This window comes from Solanum lycopersicum, chromosome 6, assembly GCF_036512215.1.
Source record: "Solanum lycopersicum chromosome 6, SLM_r2.1".
Taxonomy (NCBI): Eukaryota; Viridiplantae; Streptophyta; class Magnoliopsida; order Solanales; family Solanaceae; genus Solanum; species Solanum lycopersicum.
In genome coordinates, this window is record NC_090805.1 from 38455367 (window position 1) to 38469234 (window position 13868).

Consider the following 13868-nt stretch of genomic DNA (forward strand, 5'->3'; position numbering starts at 1 on the left):
ATCCATGGGCTAATACTGACGAAAAATTGAGCAATTTGTACGATTTCTAAGAAAGACTTGTAAATGCAAGAATGAGCGTGAAAAAATGGTGCAAGAGTATTTTATGGTTACCCAACTAAATACAGAGTCCTCATAAATTTCTTTTGAGGAAAAAAAATTAGGTGCTCTTGGCGCCAGATCGTGGACTAATATACATGAAAATTGAGAAATTTGTGTAATTTCTAAAAGACGATCTGTCAATACGGAAATGGGCTAGAAAGACATAGTGTGAGTATGCGTGATGGTTCCCCAACTCAATAAGGAGGTCCTCATAAAGTTTTTTGATAATAAAATTTTGGGTGCTCCGAGCACTAAAACTTTGTGCTAATACAATCTAAAAATAGAGAAATTTGTTTAATTTTTAAAAAGGGCATGTATATGTAGAAATGGGAGTGAAAAGATGGTGTGAGTATCGTGATTGTTCCCCAACTCAATACGGAGGTCCTCGTAAAGTTTTTTGAAGAAAAAAAATTGGGTGTTCCATGCACTAGATCCATTGGCTAATATACACAAAATATTGAGGGATTTATATGATTCCCAAAAAAGGGCCTGTAGATGCAGAGCTGGGCATGAAAAAATGGTGAGAGTATGCGTGATGTTTCTCCAACTCCATACTAAGCTCCTCATAAAGTTTTTCGAGAAAAAAAATTGGGTGCTCCTGGCGCCAGATCCATAAGCTAATATACACAAAAAATTGAGAAATTTGTGTGATCCTTAAAGCGTTTGTAGATGATGAAATAGACGTGAAAAAAAATTGGTGTGAGTATATGTGATGGTTTCCAAACTTAATGCAGAGGTCCTCATAAAGCTTTATTAGAAAACTTTTTTGGGTGCTTCTGACGCCAAATCCATGGGCTAATACACACGAAAAATTGAGAAATTGGCGCAATTCCTAAAAAGGGATTCTGCAGATAAGGAAATGATCTTGAAAAAATGGTGTGAGTGTACATGTGGGTTCTCCGACTCAATAAGTAAGTCCTCATAATTCTTTTTAGAATAAAATCATTGGTGCGAGTAGATATGTGATTGTTCCCAACTCAACATAGAGGTCATCATAAAGGTTTTTGAGGAAAAAAATTGGGTACTCCGGGTGTCAAATCCATGGGCTAATACACACAAAAAATTGAAGAATTTGCGTGATTCCTAAAAGAGGGCTTGTAGATACAAAAATGGACATGAAAAAATTGTCTGAGTGTAAGTGATGGTTTCTCCACTCAATACGGAGGTGCTAATAAATTATTTTGAGAAAAAATGATTTTGGGTGCTCTAAGCATCAGATTCATGAGCTAATACACATGAAAAATTGAGAAATTTACACGATTTCTAAAAAAGGACACGTAAATACGAAAATACGCGTGAAAAAAATGATATGAATATATGTGATGATTTTCCAACTCAATTAAAAGAAAAGATGATCATATCTAATTTCCTTTATCATCTATGATATTAATATCTTATACTTTCTTTTGGTTATCCAGAAACTATTTACTTTCTCAAATGTGATTTCCTTAAAATAAAACATGGGATTAATATAGATGCTTTACCAATATTGCAAGTTAATATAAAGAATATGCAATGCAAATTTGGTTAACTAGAGTAGTTTTAATTAAAGACTTAAATTATACAGGTCATGTTTGTGCGAAACCTTGAAGAACTCATTAGACTTTCTAATCCTATGTTCATATATAAATCAGTTAAAAAAAATAAGTCATTATGAAATTTGACAAGCCTTTATTGAATCAATTTACAAACATGAGAGGAAGTAATAATTGTTTGGGATCACGAATCATGAAGTACTTAGTAATCCGTACTTATAGTAGTTCGTATTTTAAAGTGTGTTTATCTCTTATTGTTAGCTAAGACTAGAATTTTGTTTTTTTAGTAACTAATCCATTCAACAATGAAAATTTTGATATGTATACAGAAGAATCCAGTTATCCCACATCGACAAATAGAGAAGATGGAGATGGAAGGAGGAGGTATAATATTGGGCCAAGTAGGATGAAATAACATACTTACCTGGACGGGGTCAATAGGTGATCATGAAGGCCCATGGCCTAGGCTTGTGACCTCCATTGCACTTTGGAGGGGTGCTTGCCTAAGGTCGGTCCAAGTGATTGAGCCTACGTCATAATTTGTTGCTGAGGGGGCCTGCGTTCACGCGGCCCTTGCCAATTCTAGTTTAATCTTTGGTGGGCTGTAGATCTAAATAATACATGTGTTTCCCAGTGGCCACTCTTTAGCCCAGCGTGGTAGAACATATATCATGATCAGCATATGACTACTGCTAAGATAGTTTTAACTGAACCTATGCGCTAAAACTAACAACAGGTAAGAACATGTTTACACATGGGGATTAATAAGGTAAATCATGATATAAAGGGTCCTTTTTTCGATATATAGTAAAGTTCTTTTTTCGATACCAAATCAAACCACTAGCCGAGTTCTTTTTCTTATTTGACTCAATTTGTGGTTTGATTTGAATTTGGATTTCGATTCGATTTTATACACCCCTAAGCGTTGGTGGACAAAATGAAACCTCTTCTCCGCTAAAGGCAAAGCATCACATTTATGCAAAATGGAGTAAAAAATGTAAATATATAATGAAGTGGGTTCATATAAACTCACTCGACAAACTGTAGGTCCGCCCTTGATGGTGGAGCCAACATTTTTCAAAGGGCGTGCAAAACTTAAAGAAGCAACTAACAAAAAAAAATTAGTGAGTCAGCTACATCATTTTTGCTCAATCTAACGAGTTTATCATCGATCAAGAACTTCATCAATAATTTTTGTTTTCCACCAAATACAATCCATATAATTTTTTATCTTCAGTTTGGATTGCTTTGAGTTATAAAAAGAACACGGTAAATTGTATAGACTGAAATAATAGTTTTTTAATGGTTGAGTGAGTACTCAAGATTTTTATCAACACATATCACACATTATATAAAAGTAACAGTAATTTATTGATTTAACAGTACTTAAATCATGACTACAATATAAGCACATAATGCACGTTCAACAATTTTATAGTTTTTAAGAAACTAAAAGTACTTTGTAATAAATAAACCTTGCACTATAGTAGTATTATTTTTTTGTTTTTAATAATCAGTTATTTATAAGTAATTTTAGATTGAGTTGAACAAATTAAATCTCTCATATATAAACAACTTTTCATTTTAAGTGAATTCTTTATTTAGCTTCGCCTATAAGAGAAGACATAAAGTTTCTATTCTCTCCTTAAATTCATCAAATATTATAGAAAGTAAAGATATATTAGTGGTGGACGCTCGTATATTTCTCTCTTTGTCATGTAACATGGTGATTGGTTACATAATTTGCATTGTGAAATAATACAATCTATTGAAAATTGCTATTTAACTAACTATTGACCCATAATTTAAGTATTTTAATTGTTTATGACAAATGAATAGTAAGCTTTAGCTAATATTTGTATATCCCATCCATAGGTTCTTCGTACAAATTTATCATCTTCCAAAAATAGAAGAAGTATTATTAAACTAGTGTAATCAAAAACATTTTTAAAAAATAATTGTGGATAAAATCTCTATTGCAGCTCATATATGAATAGTCAACAAAAAATTATTTTGCTAGGAATTGACATTTAAAAAATTAGGATTGTTACGTATACAACCCATTTAATTTACATAAAATTTCTTTGGCAGATTCAAATATAATAAAAATAGTGAAAAAATTCATATATTAGAGATGAGTAATGGATGGTTAGTCATTCTTTCTTTTCCTGAAATGATTTAGTGTGAAAAGAAAATCATACCTATATTAGGAATAAGTAAAAGGTAGAGTTATTCGTTCAACCTTTTTCCCAAAATGATTTTGTGAAAAATATTTTATCTTTAATCTTTGAATCGCGTGTTAATAACATGAAGCTAAAAGTAACAAAATAAAAGTAATTAGACAATCATCACCACTGTTGTTAACATTAGGCTGCCACTTGGCAACTTGTGATACTTCTACCTTTACTTATGAAGTAAGAATTTCGGGCTAGGGCCTGAGAATTTACATCTAGGTGCTTGTCTAGTTCCCGGTGAGACCGTTGATTTTGCGAAGGCCCGAAGATTTTCATTTTAAGTAAATTCATTATTTTACTTATATTTTATAATCCGTAATTATAGTAGTTCGTAATTTAAAGTGTGTTTATTTCTTGTTGTTGGGTAAGACTGCAATTTTATTTTTTTTAATAAACTAATCTATTCAACAATGAAAACTTGAATATGTATACAGAAGAATTCAGTTATCCCACATCCGCAAATAGAGAAGATGGAGATGGAAGGAGGAGGTATAATAATGGGCCAAGTAGGATGTAGTAACATACTTACCTGGACGGGGTCAATGGGTGATCATGAAGATCCATGGCCTAAGCTTGTGACATCCATTGCACTTTGGATGGGTGCTTGCCTAAGGTCGGCCCAAGTGGTCGAGCCTACGTCATAATTTGTTGCTGAGGGGGCCTGCGTTCGTGCGGCCCCTGCCAATTCTAGTTTAAGCTTTGGTCTTAATGGACTGCAGGTCAAAATAATACATTGGTAGCCCAGTGGCCAATCTCTAGCCAACTGCTAAGATAGTTTAACTGAACCTATGCTAAAACTTAATGTAAGATTATGAGAGCAATCTAAGGAATTGTTATATATACTAAACAGCAACATTTGGATGGAGTTGTTCAAATATAACCTTTTTGATCTTGTACTCAATTTTAATGCCCTTTTTAGAAATGTAACTCTAATTTTTATTTTATTTTTTTCCAATTGACTTCAAACTCATAATATAGAGACATTACTTAAAATGTAATAGGGGAAATGTCTATGGCTCAAAGTTGAAAAGAGAGTCTTTGGTAAATGATTTTCACTTCTAAACTAATGGGTCAATGATTTTCACTTTAATAGAGTTGTCTAGTAAAATCCTCTTAATAAAAGAAGTTATACTGCATAGACTTTCTAAAAAATGAATTTTCATTTTTGTGTCACTTTTTGACATATCAAAAAAAGATAATTATACTTTTTCATGTTTACCCTCAACATTAAATTCTTTCTTCAAATCATTTCTTAATATTAAATATCATTTAATAGACATAGTTTAGTAAAATAATTATATCAATAGATTTTTTTTTATGAATACCAAGTCAAAATATGACAAATAAACGAATGGAGTACTATAAATGACAGTTCAAATTCCCAATATTACAATTTAGGAATACTTGGGTTCTATACAAGTTGAATTCACTCGCACCCTTACTTAAATTTATAATAATACACGACAAACAACACTCTCTTTGTTTCATAAAGAATGATCTACTTTAATTTGGCACGGAGTTTAAGAAAATAAAAAAGATTTTTAATCATGTGGTCCTACATTAAAGTTACGTCAAATATACAAAATTGTCCTTTAATCTTATAGTCTTAAACATGCCACGTGAAAAATAGTTACCAAAAAAATGATCATTCTTTTTTAAACGGACTAAAAAGAAAAGAAAGTCATTCTTTTTAAACTGATGAGTAATAATTACTCCTGAAATGGTGAATTCACGTGGACTTGCATTATACTGCCTATGTCTTAGTATTTTTCATCATTCGAGCCAAACAATTTAAGTTTGATCGAGAATTTATACATGAAATTTAAAAAAAAAAAACATAAATGAAATGGAAGAAGTATAATCTTTGAGAGAGAAAAGACAGATGACATGGCAATAATGAAATCCAAATAACCCCACTGCCTTTAAACTATCACCACAAACTCAGATTGCCAAAAATATCCACATTTACAATGATATTTCCAGACAAACAAAAAAAAGAAAGAGAATAAACCAGAACACATCAAGTTTGCATCTTTTCAATCTGTGCTGCAATAATTAGAAATCATAATCTATAGCATCTAACATTAATGGCTGCACTAACTTCAGTTAGCGCAGGCTCAACTTCTGCTTCTTTGCAGCATCGATTTTACTCAACTCCCATAGAATTAGCATCTGTTACATGTAGCTTAGCTTCCACAGGCAAGAGAAGATCATTCTCCTTCAGCAACAACTCTTCAACAACCCTCAGAATCAGATGTGCAGCTACTAAACCTGCTAAATCACCAGGTATAAGATAATTTAGTGGCGGAGTCAGAAATTTAGCGAAGGGTGTACAATATTAAATATACACTCATAATAAGTCAATATTTTAACCCTCAGTACACTACATAATTTTCTAACAAAGGATGTGCACTGGACTACCCTTCGCCCTGCCTATGATTAAAGACTTCTTTTTGTGTGTTTTTACTATTATAACCATTGTTTTTTTTTGGTGGAGTAGCTGAAGAAGAGTGGTCAACTAAAAGAGCAAAATTGCTTGAGAAAAGGGTAAAACAATCTCTCTTTTTCTCTAGTTTTGCATATCATCAACAAAAGGAAACACTACAAGTTATGATCATCAATTGATTAATGCATAAAAGAATTGATAATCCAATTTTTTGTCATTCATGCCTATTAGTTTAGAGAATCTAACAAGGCATAGTATGTAAATTTCAGGTAAGGAGTGTTGAGGCAAAAGAAGCATTTAGACTTCAGAAAGAGAACAATTTTGTGATTCTTGATGTACGACCTGAAGCCGAGTTCAAAGAGGTACAGTCCCATGAATTTTAGTATGTAATGTAACTTTGATAGTATAAAGCTGACTATAAATGAAAGTAGAGGGGTGATATTTACCCTATCCCCTAATATAAATCATGATTCTGTGATCAAGCGAAAATGAAAGCAGAGGAAACAAAAACAAGAGCAGCTCAAATATCCCAAAGATAATATGATTCAATATGAAGTAGACTTTGCTAACTGTGTTAGTTGCTCTTTTGGAATTCAGGCTCATCCAGAAGGAGCTATTAATGTCCAGATATACAGGCTAATAAAGGAATGGACAGCTTGGGACATTGCTAGGAGGGCTGCATTTGCCTTTTTTGGCATATTTTCTGGAACTGAAGAAAATCCTGAATTCATACGACGTAAGAACACTCTTCATATAGTCAGGGGCGGAGACAGAGTGGTGCAACAGGGTCCAAATAATTTCTTTTGCATATATATATATATATATATATACGAATTGTTGGATCCCCTTGGCATAAAAAAATAGTCCATTTCTTTTTTAAGTCCCTTGTTTGAATTCTTGACTTCGCCACTGCATATAGTATCACTTGATAAGTAAAGTATGCATATTATGTTTCGTTGTACATCCAATGAACTAACAAGTTGATATACTCAAGCAGTTGTTGAGTCAAAAATAAATAAGGATGCAAAGATTATAGTCGCTTGCTCATCCGGTGGTACAATGAAGCCTACCCAAAATCTTCCCGAGGGCCAACAATCAAGGTTCTTTATACTTCTCCTTTTTGTGTTTTCGTATTTTGGTTAACATCTTCATTACTCCTATTTAATCGCAAAGAGCTTAATTAGCTGAGTGTCCAAAAGAAAGTTCGTAGAAGAGAAACTCACAGAATAAGTTACCTACACTCACAAACCATGATAATACCATATCAAAGGTGGATGGGGGCATTTTAGTGATCCTTCAACAGTTTTGGCCACCTAAAATTGAAAACTCAAGTATCTTTCTGATAGTATGAATGTAACTGATGAGAATGATCCTACATTGGACCGGGACGAGAACCTTGGGCTCCTTATAAGAATTCAGCAATCCTCCTCTCTTTCAGCTACCTTTTGGGTGTGAGTTACACCTATTACTAAATTTGACTTGGTATAAGAGTCAGACTCATTTGTTCCAATGTGGCCACCCCAAACATTGAGGGGCTTTGAATATACTCTCGATTCATGATTGTGCACACATCTAGGTGTGAGGGATGGTGATCCCACATCAGACCAGGATGAGAACTTAAGCTCCTTATAAAGCTTGGACAATCCTTCTCACTTTGAACTGACTTTTGAAATGTGAATTAGGCCGTCTAATTTGATTTTGGAAATGTTTGTGCAACATTTCATTTTCATGTCTCATAAATAAAGAGTTGTAAATTTTATTCACGTTTTGCAGGTCACTTATTGCTGCATATTTGCTAGTTCTAAATGGTTACACTAATGTATTTCATTTGGAGGGAGGAATCTATAATTGGTACAAAGAAGAATTACCAGTAGCTTCAGAAGAATGAAGTTAAACCACCTAAACTCTATCGGATAAATATGCTACCTGCTGTACCATTTTTCTTTTGTACAGACAAGGCATTAGAAAAATCAACTGAGATTCATAATGTAGATTATTAATTATTAAATGCATTTGTATTATTTTGTGCACTACCCATTTCTAACATCTCTTTTAATTGAAAAAACTTTTGACAAATGAACAAGTATATATAACTAATAATTGAATAATTCTAAACAACTTATATTACTCAGACTCTTCAAAAATATTTACGGAATTAGTGCATTTATGGAACCATGCATTCGACTTGGTCTACTTGTTGGAAATTTGGCATGAATTCGAGTTACGATTTCATCCAAGTTATTTTTCCCAAAAAAAATTAGGTCAATATGATGGGCATGAAATGATGAAACTTCAATGGAGCTATTTTCTGTAGGAAAATTTCTAAGCCTTGTGGAACAAATGAATATTAAAATTAAGGAATAATGCCCAAGTACCCCCTCAACCTATGCCCGAAATCTCAGAGACACACTTATAATATACTAAAGTCCTATTAGCCCCTTGAACTTATTTTATTAATAATTTTTTACTCGTTTTCGACCTACGTGGCACTATATTGTGGGCTCAACGAAGGTTGATTTTTTTTTTCAAACTAGTGCCACGTAGGCTAAAAAGGGGTAGAAAATTACTTATAAAATAAGTTCAGGGGATAATAGGACCTTAGTATAATATAAGTGTGTCTCTGAGATTTCGGGCATAGATTGAGGGGTACTTGGGCATTATCCCTAAAATTAACTATCCCAAGATGAATCAGTTGATGATGTTTCTTTTGGATCATCAAGAGAACTGGTTTTGTACTCCACTAATAATTACTTTTTTTGGTTTATGTCTTAATTATAAGAATTTTTCATTTTTACATATAAGAGATTTGAAAAGACTATTTTTTTCTTTTCATTTTGTTGGTGGGTAAGAGATCTTAATTCCTCGACCTTGACGAATCCTTCTCTTTATATATAATTAACTAAAGTGCATAGAGTGAGTCAAATTTGACATACGTATTCAGAATAATTGTCAAACACAAACAAGCTAGCTTGTTCAACATGTCAATACTAAATTATATACTTGACTTGTGACCTTTTTGGTTCGCATTAGTACCAAATGAAGGGTTACGGAAGTCTATATATTGGACTCAAAAGGTAAAATATGTACTCCTTTGCAAGACTTTTACTTTTTGATTTAATTTGCAATTGTTAAGTCATGTAAAATAAGTAACACTATCAAGAATTGATATAATGCTTCAAAAAGGTGATTAAGTGTTGGGAAAATGCGTATAAACACAACAATATATATGGTAAAAGTAATAGAAATAAAATGGGAAAATAACAATATCAAGAAATTTACGTGGAAACCCTTCTCAACAAGGGAAAAAAAACGGGCCAAGAGAAGCAACTGATATCACTATAGTAAGGAATTTTACACAGTATAGTTACGAATACAATACTCAAAGTGACTAGTACACACTCAAAAGGAACAACACTCTTTTGGTTTCCATCTTACTAAAATATCGGTCACACTCTATTTTTCTTCACAGAATATTTTTCTTGTATAGTCTATGGAATATCTCACTTTGCTCTCAAAATGATTTTTTCTCTCTAACTTGGTGTATTCTACAAATGAGCAAGAATGTTCTATTTATAGAAGGATAAAATCATGCTTATGTCATTAATGACATAGATAAATATAGCAAAGTAAAAAATGATTGCAAATCTTACCAATTTGCGAACCACCAAATCTTTTATTTTCAATTCCAAATTCCTTTTTAACAATTGTTTGTATCAATTGAATAGCTAAAGTTGACCAAAAAATGGAAAGGATTCAACATAAAGTTCATTTGCTTAACTCAAAGGAGGCAATACTATATAGAGCTATCAGTACACTCCAACAACATATTCAGTGAAATATCACTCTAGATGGAGATTTGAATAGGATAGAATGTATGTAGATCTTAGTAGAAAAACTATTTTCAAAAGACCGTAGGTTCAAATACATCAAACACATCAATAAGTTTCTAAAACTCCCGCTCTAAATTTACTTTTCATTATTGAATAACACTAATGAAATTGATGATTCTCTAACAACGGATCCATTAATTGTTGGAACCCAAAACTTAAATTGATGTCACACCTAATTGAACAAATGCATCTTCATGCTAACTAGCTAACCAATATCTTGCCTAGAATTTATTTTTCTGGGGTATCAAAATCTAAAGATTTCTTCCTACTACTCTTTATCCTTATAAGTCCATAAAACTTTCTAAGATCGTTTACACTTTCTTTGCCAAATGTACCCGAATCACCCGACTCCACCATGGGTCGAACCGATTTAGATTTGATCAATCCTTGTGGATACTTATCCAACTCACCCGATTTCTCCACGGCTCGAACCGATCTAGATTTGCTCAACCATAGTGGATGCTTGGGAGCTACGTTGGTCTCAATGTTACTGTTTATCGTTTCAATTTTATCGGATGTCCTCAAAGTGATGAGCTTACTTTTACTCTGATGACTAGAAATCACTAATTTCAATGCCCTGCTCGGTGAACTCCGGTTTGAAATCATGATTTCACTGATTTCAGCCGGACTTAAAACCGACCCGGTTTGAAAATTTTCCTCTACCCTTGGGAAAAGCTTGTGATCTTTCATTCCCAAATGACTGTTAGCTAAACTTTTGAATGCGTTGAAATCACATAAGGGGAAGTGTATGTGATGATCAATTCTTCCAGGCCTTAGAACTGATGGATCAATTTGATCTTTGCTGTTCATAGTGAATATCATAACTCGTTCGTCACCGCAGCATGAAAAAATTCCGTCCATGAAATTGAGAATCGCAGAGAAGCTTAGAGCTGTTGAGTTGTTACACAGGTAACTGTCGAGATCTTCGATAACAATCACCGACTTATTCGTGCTCTGCAATAGAAGTAGTTTCAGATCTGAATCGTCTGAAAGTTTTGATAAATCAATGTTATACACATCGTAACTTAGGAAATTTGCCATTGCTGCAATGAACGTTGATTTTCCTGTTCCGGAAGGTCCGTGAAGTAAATAATTCCGTTTCCAAATCCGGCCGATTCGGTTATAATGCTGCTTTGATTTTAGGAACGTTTCCAAATCGGATTTGACCTTGTTCTTCAAATCCTGTTCCATTACAACAGTGTCAAATGTCGCCGGATGAGTAAACGGCACTGATATCCACCGTCTGTTTCCATTTCCGTTTCCGTTCGATTCATCGTTTACATTGACAAACAATCTCACCTCCTTTCTCCTCTGCTCAATTTCGTCGAATTTCGAGTGAATATGTTGAAGATAAGTCCGAAGAATTTGACGCTTGTCTTTCCTCCTTATCTTCAGAACAAAAGATCTGACACCGGTTTTTTCATCCTTCTCATTGATCCAAGAAATTCTGGCACCGAGAAAATTATCAACGATTTTCTGATCGGCGTTGAGAACGAGGTTGATGTCATTGGATTTGCTTCCGGAGTAAAGATTGGTGAAATCGGAATCCTCAACACAAGGCAAAGAATTCAGGTAAGTACTGATTTTCCGATAGAGTTGATTTTCCTGCATGTTGTGGTTGAATTGGGGAACCTTGTAGAACTGGTAAACATAGAATTTATCCTCCAACAAACGCAACCATTTCTTGAAAATATGAAGTATAGATGTTTTCGATACAAATTTCACAAGCAAACACAAAGGAATAATTGCTAACAAATACAGAAACATGATAAATAATCACACACAAAAAGTGGGATTAAGAGTGATTTAGTGAAGTGCCATGTTGAATAATGAAAAGTTGGGAGTCTTTTTTTAGGTGTTTGGTTTGCTAATTCTTTTTTAATTAATTAATGTATTCAAAAGAATTGGTAGGTTTTAATTAGTCAAATAAGGAATATGGATTTTGTCTTTCATATAGTTTTCTAATTTTTCAATATCTCTGTACACTAGCGGCCACTAGCCGTGCTTATCTGACTATATATATCTATACTTTTATATTACTCTCTTTATTATATTTTTTATTATTTGATGTTTAATGTTTTTATATATTCAAGATAAATTATAGTACTAATTACAAAGTTAATACGTATGATTTCACAAAAAGCAATTGAAAATTATGGTTCAAATTATATTCTTAAATTTTTTTTGGGATAATGCACAAGTATCCCCTCAATCAATGCCCGAAATCTCAGAAACACACTTATATTATACTAAGGTCCTATTACCCTTGAATTTATTTTATTGATATTTTTCTATCCCTTTTTGGTCTACGTGGCGCTATTATGTTGGCCCAATGTTGGTTGACTTTTTTTTCAAGCTAGTGCCACGTAGACCGAAAAGGGGTAGTGTAACGACCCGTTTAGTCGTTTTGAGCAGCAGACTTTATTTCTGGAAAAACTGGCAGAAGCGACGGACCGTCATGGGCACGACGGACCGTCGCAGGGTCTCGTTTCAAAACACTTAGAAAATCTGAAATTGGATACTAAAAATCGACTCTCTGAACTTTGTGACGGAATGGCAGGACGGACCGTCACAGACCCTTGGTGGAAATTTGGGTCTCTGAACTCTACGACGACCTGCAGGACGGACCGTCGCAGGCACGACGGCCCGTCACAGGTTGCGCAAATCCCAGGCAGAGTCGGATTTCTGGTTAAGTTTTAAGGGACGTTTTTGACTATTCTTGCCTTAATTATAAAGTTCGTGGGTTTATATTAATAACTCAAATTCTTGAGGGGTTAAAAGAGGTAACCCTAAGTTAATTAGTGGGGTATTATTGCCATCTTTTATTCTTAATTATATACTAATTAGGGTAAAAGAAAGAGGGTTGGAATAAAGAAAATAGAAAGAACAAGAGAGAGAGGAAGAATCGAACGAGAAGGGAGAAACAAAGCTTGGAGAAAAATTTGCTTGCTTGATCACTAATCTTCGGTGGAGGTAGGTTATGGTTTTCATGCTTTCATAGTAAACTCTTAATAGAGAATGATATGTATTGGTAGTATTGTAAACCCTGCTATATGCTTAATTGTATGCATGCATGAACGTGATTATATAATTGTGATTATATTAAGCATGATGAAGTTATTGAATCCCAAATCTTGATAAAAATCTAATCTCTTATTAATGATGATGCCTTGGTATAGAAGAAGGCTTGATGAATAAAAGTAATGGGATTGATGATGCCTTGGTATAGAGAAGGCCTGATGATTTACAGAATGATATTAGTGGATCGGAGTGTCACGTACCGACACATGCAGGGGATCGGGTGTCACGAACCGACACGTAGAATTAGGGGATCGGGTGTCACGAACTGGCACGTAGAATTAGGGGATCGGGTGTCACGAACCGGCACGTAGATTAGGGGATCAGGTGTCACGAACCGACACGTAGAATTAGGGGATCGGGTGTCACGAACCGACACGTAGAATTAGGGGATCGGGTGTCACGAACCGACACATAGATATAGGGGATCGGAGTGTCACGTACCGACACAAGAGGAATAATGAATATGAGGGATCGGAGTGTCACGTACCGACACCAGAGAATTAAGGATAATGAATCTTGAAAGATGTTAATATACTCAATCTAACGAACATAATTCCCAAATGAGTATGGTGTTGAGGCTTGA

The 13868-nt window shown here is 34.0% G+C and overlaps 2 protein-coding genes and 2 non-coding genes across 4 annotated transcripts; 3 read left to right on the forward strand and 1 right to left on the reverse strand.

Annotated features, from left to right (window-relative positions):
* Positions 1-2050: 2050 nt before the first annotated feature.
* LOC112941745 (U1 spliceosomal RNA) lies at positions 2051-2210 on the forward strand. Its single transcript, XR_003247318.1, has one exon. It is a non-coding gene; the product is annotated as a U1 spliceosomal RNA (small nuclear RNA).
* A 2179-nt stretch (positions 2211-4389) lies between these two features.
* Positions 4390-4550, forward strand: LOC112941747 (U1 spliceosomal RNA). Its single transcript, XR_003247319.1, has one exon. It is a non-coding gene; the product is annotated as a U1 spliceosomal RNA (small nuclear RNA).
* Positions 4551-5734: 1184 nt separating this feature from the next.
* Positions 5735-8344, forward strand: LOC101262218 (rhodanese-like domain-containing protein 14, chloroplastic). The gene is made up of 6 exons (XM_004240919.5): positions 5735-6154; positions 6369-6415; positions 6584-6676; positions 6912-7050; positions 7312-7414; positions 8088-8344. Exons 1-6 carry the CDS (start codon positions 5956-5958, stop codon positions 8200-8202), a joined length of 696 nt encoding a protein of 231 aa, XP_004240967.1. The 5' UTR covers positions 5735-5955; the 3' UTR covers positions 8203-8344.
* Positions 8345-10257: 1913 nt separating this feature from the next.
* On the reverse strand, positions 10258-13103 carry LOC101262523 (AAA-ATPase At2g46620-like). Its single transcript, XM_010323927.4, has one exon. It carries the CDS (start codon positions 11969-11971, stop codon positions 10433-10435), a length of 1539 nt encoding a protein of 512 aa, XP_010322229.1. The 5' UTR covers positions 11972-13103; the 3' UTR covers positions 10258-10432.
* Positions 13104-13868: the final 765 nt, after the last annotated feature.

What these genes read in the sequence shown, in the direction of transcription:
- LOC101262218 (XM_004240919.5), top strand. Translation starts at nt 5,956, where the DNA reads ATGGCTGCACTAACTTCAGTTAGCGCAGGCTCAACTTCTGCTTCTTTG. An exon ending in CAAAATTGCTTGAGAAAAGG is followed by an intron (nt 6,416 to 6,583) that starts GTAAAACAATCT and finishes TGTAAATTTCAG; the next exon opens with GTAAGGAGTGTTGAGGCAAA. An exon ending in CTGAAGCCGAGTTCAAAGAG is followed by an intron (nt 6,677 to 6,911) that starts GTACAGTCCCAT and finishes TTTGGAATTCAG; the next exon opens with GCTCATCCAGAAGGAGCTAT.
- LOC101262523 (XM_010323927.4), bottom strand. Translation starts at nt 11,971, where the DNA reads ATGTTTCTGTATTTGTTAGCAATTATTCCTTTGTGTTTGCTTGTGAAA.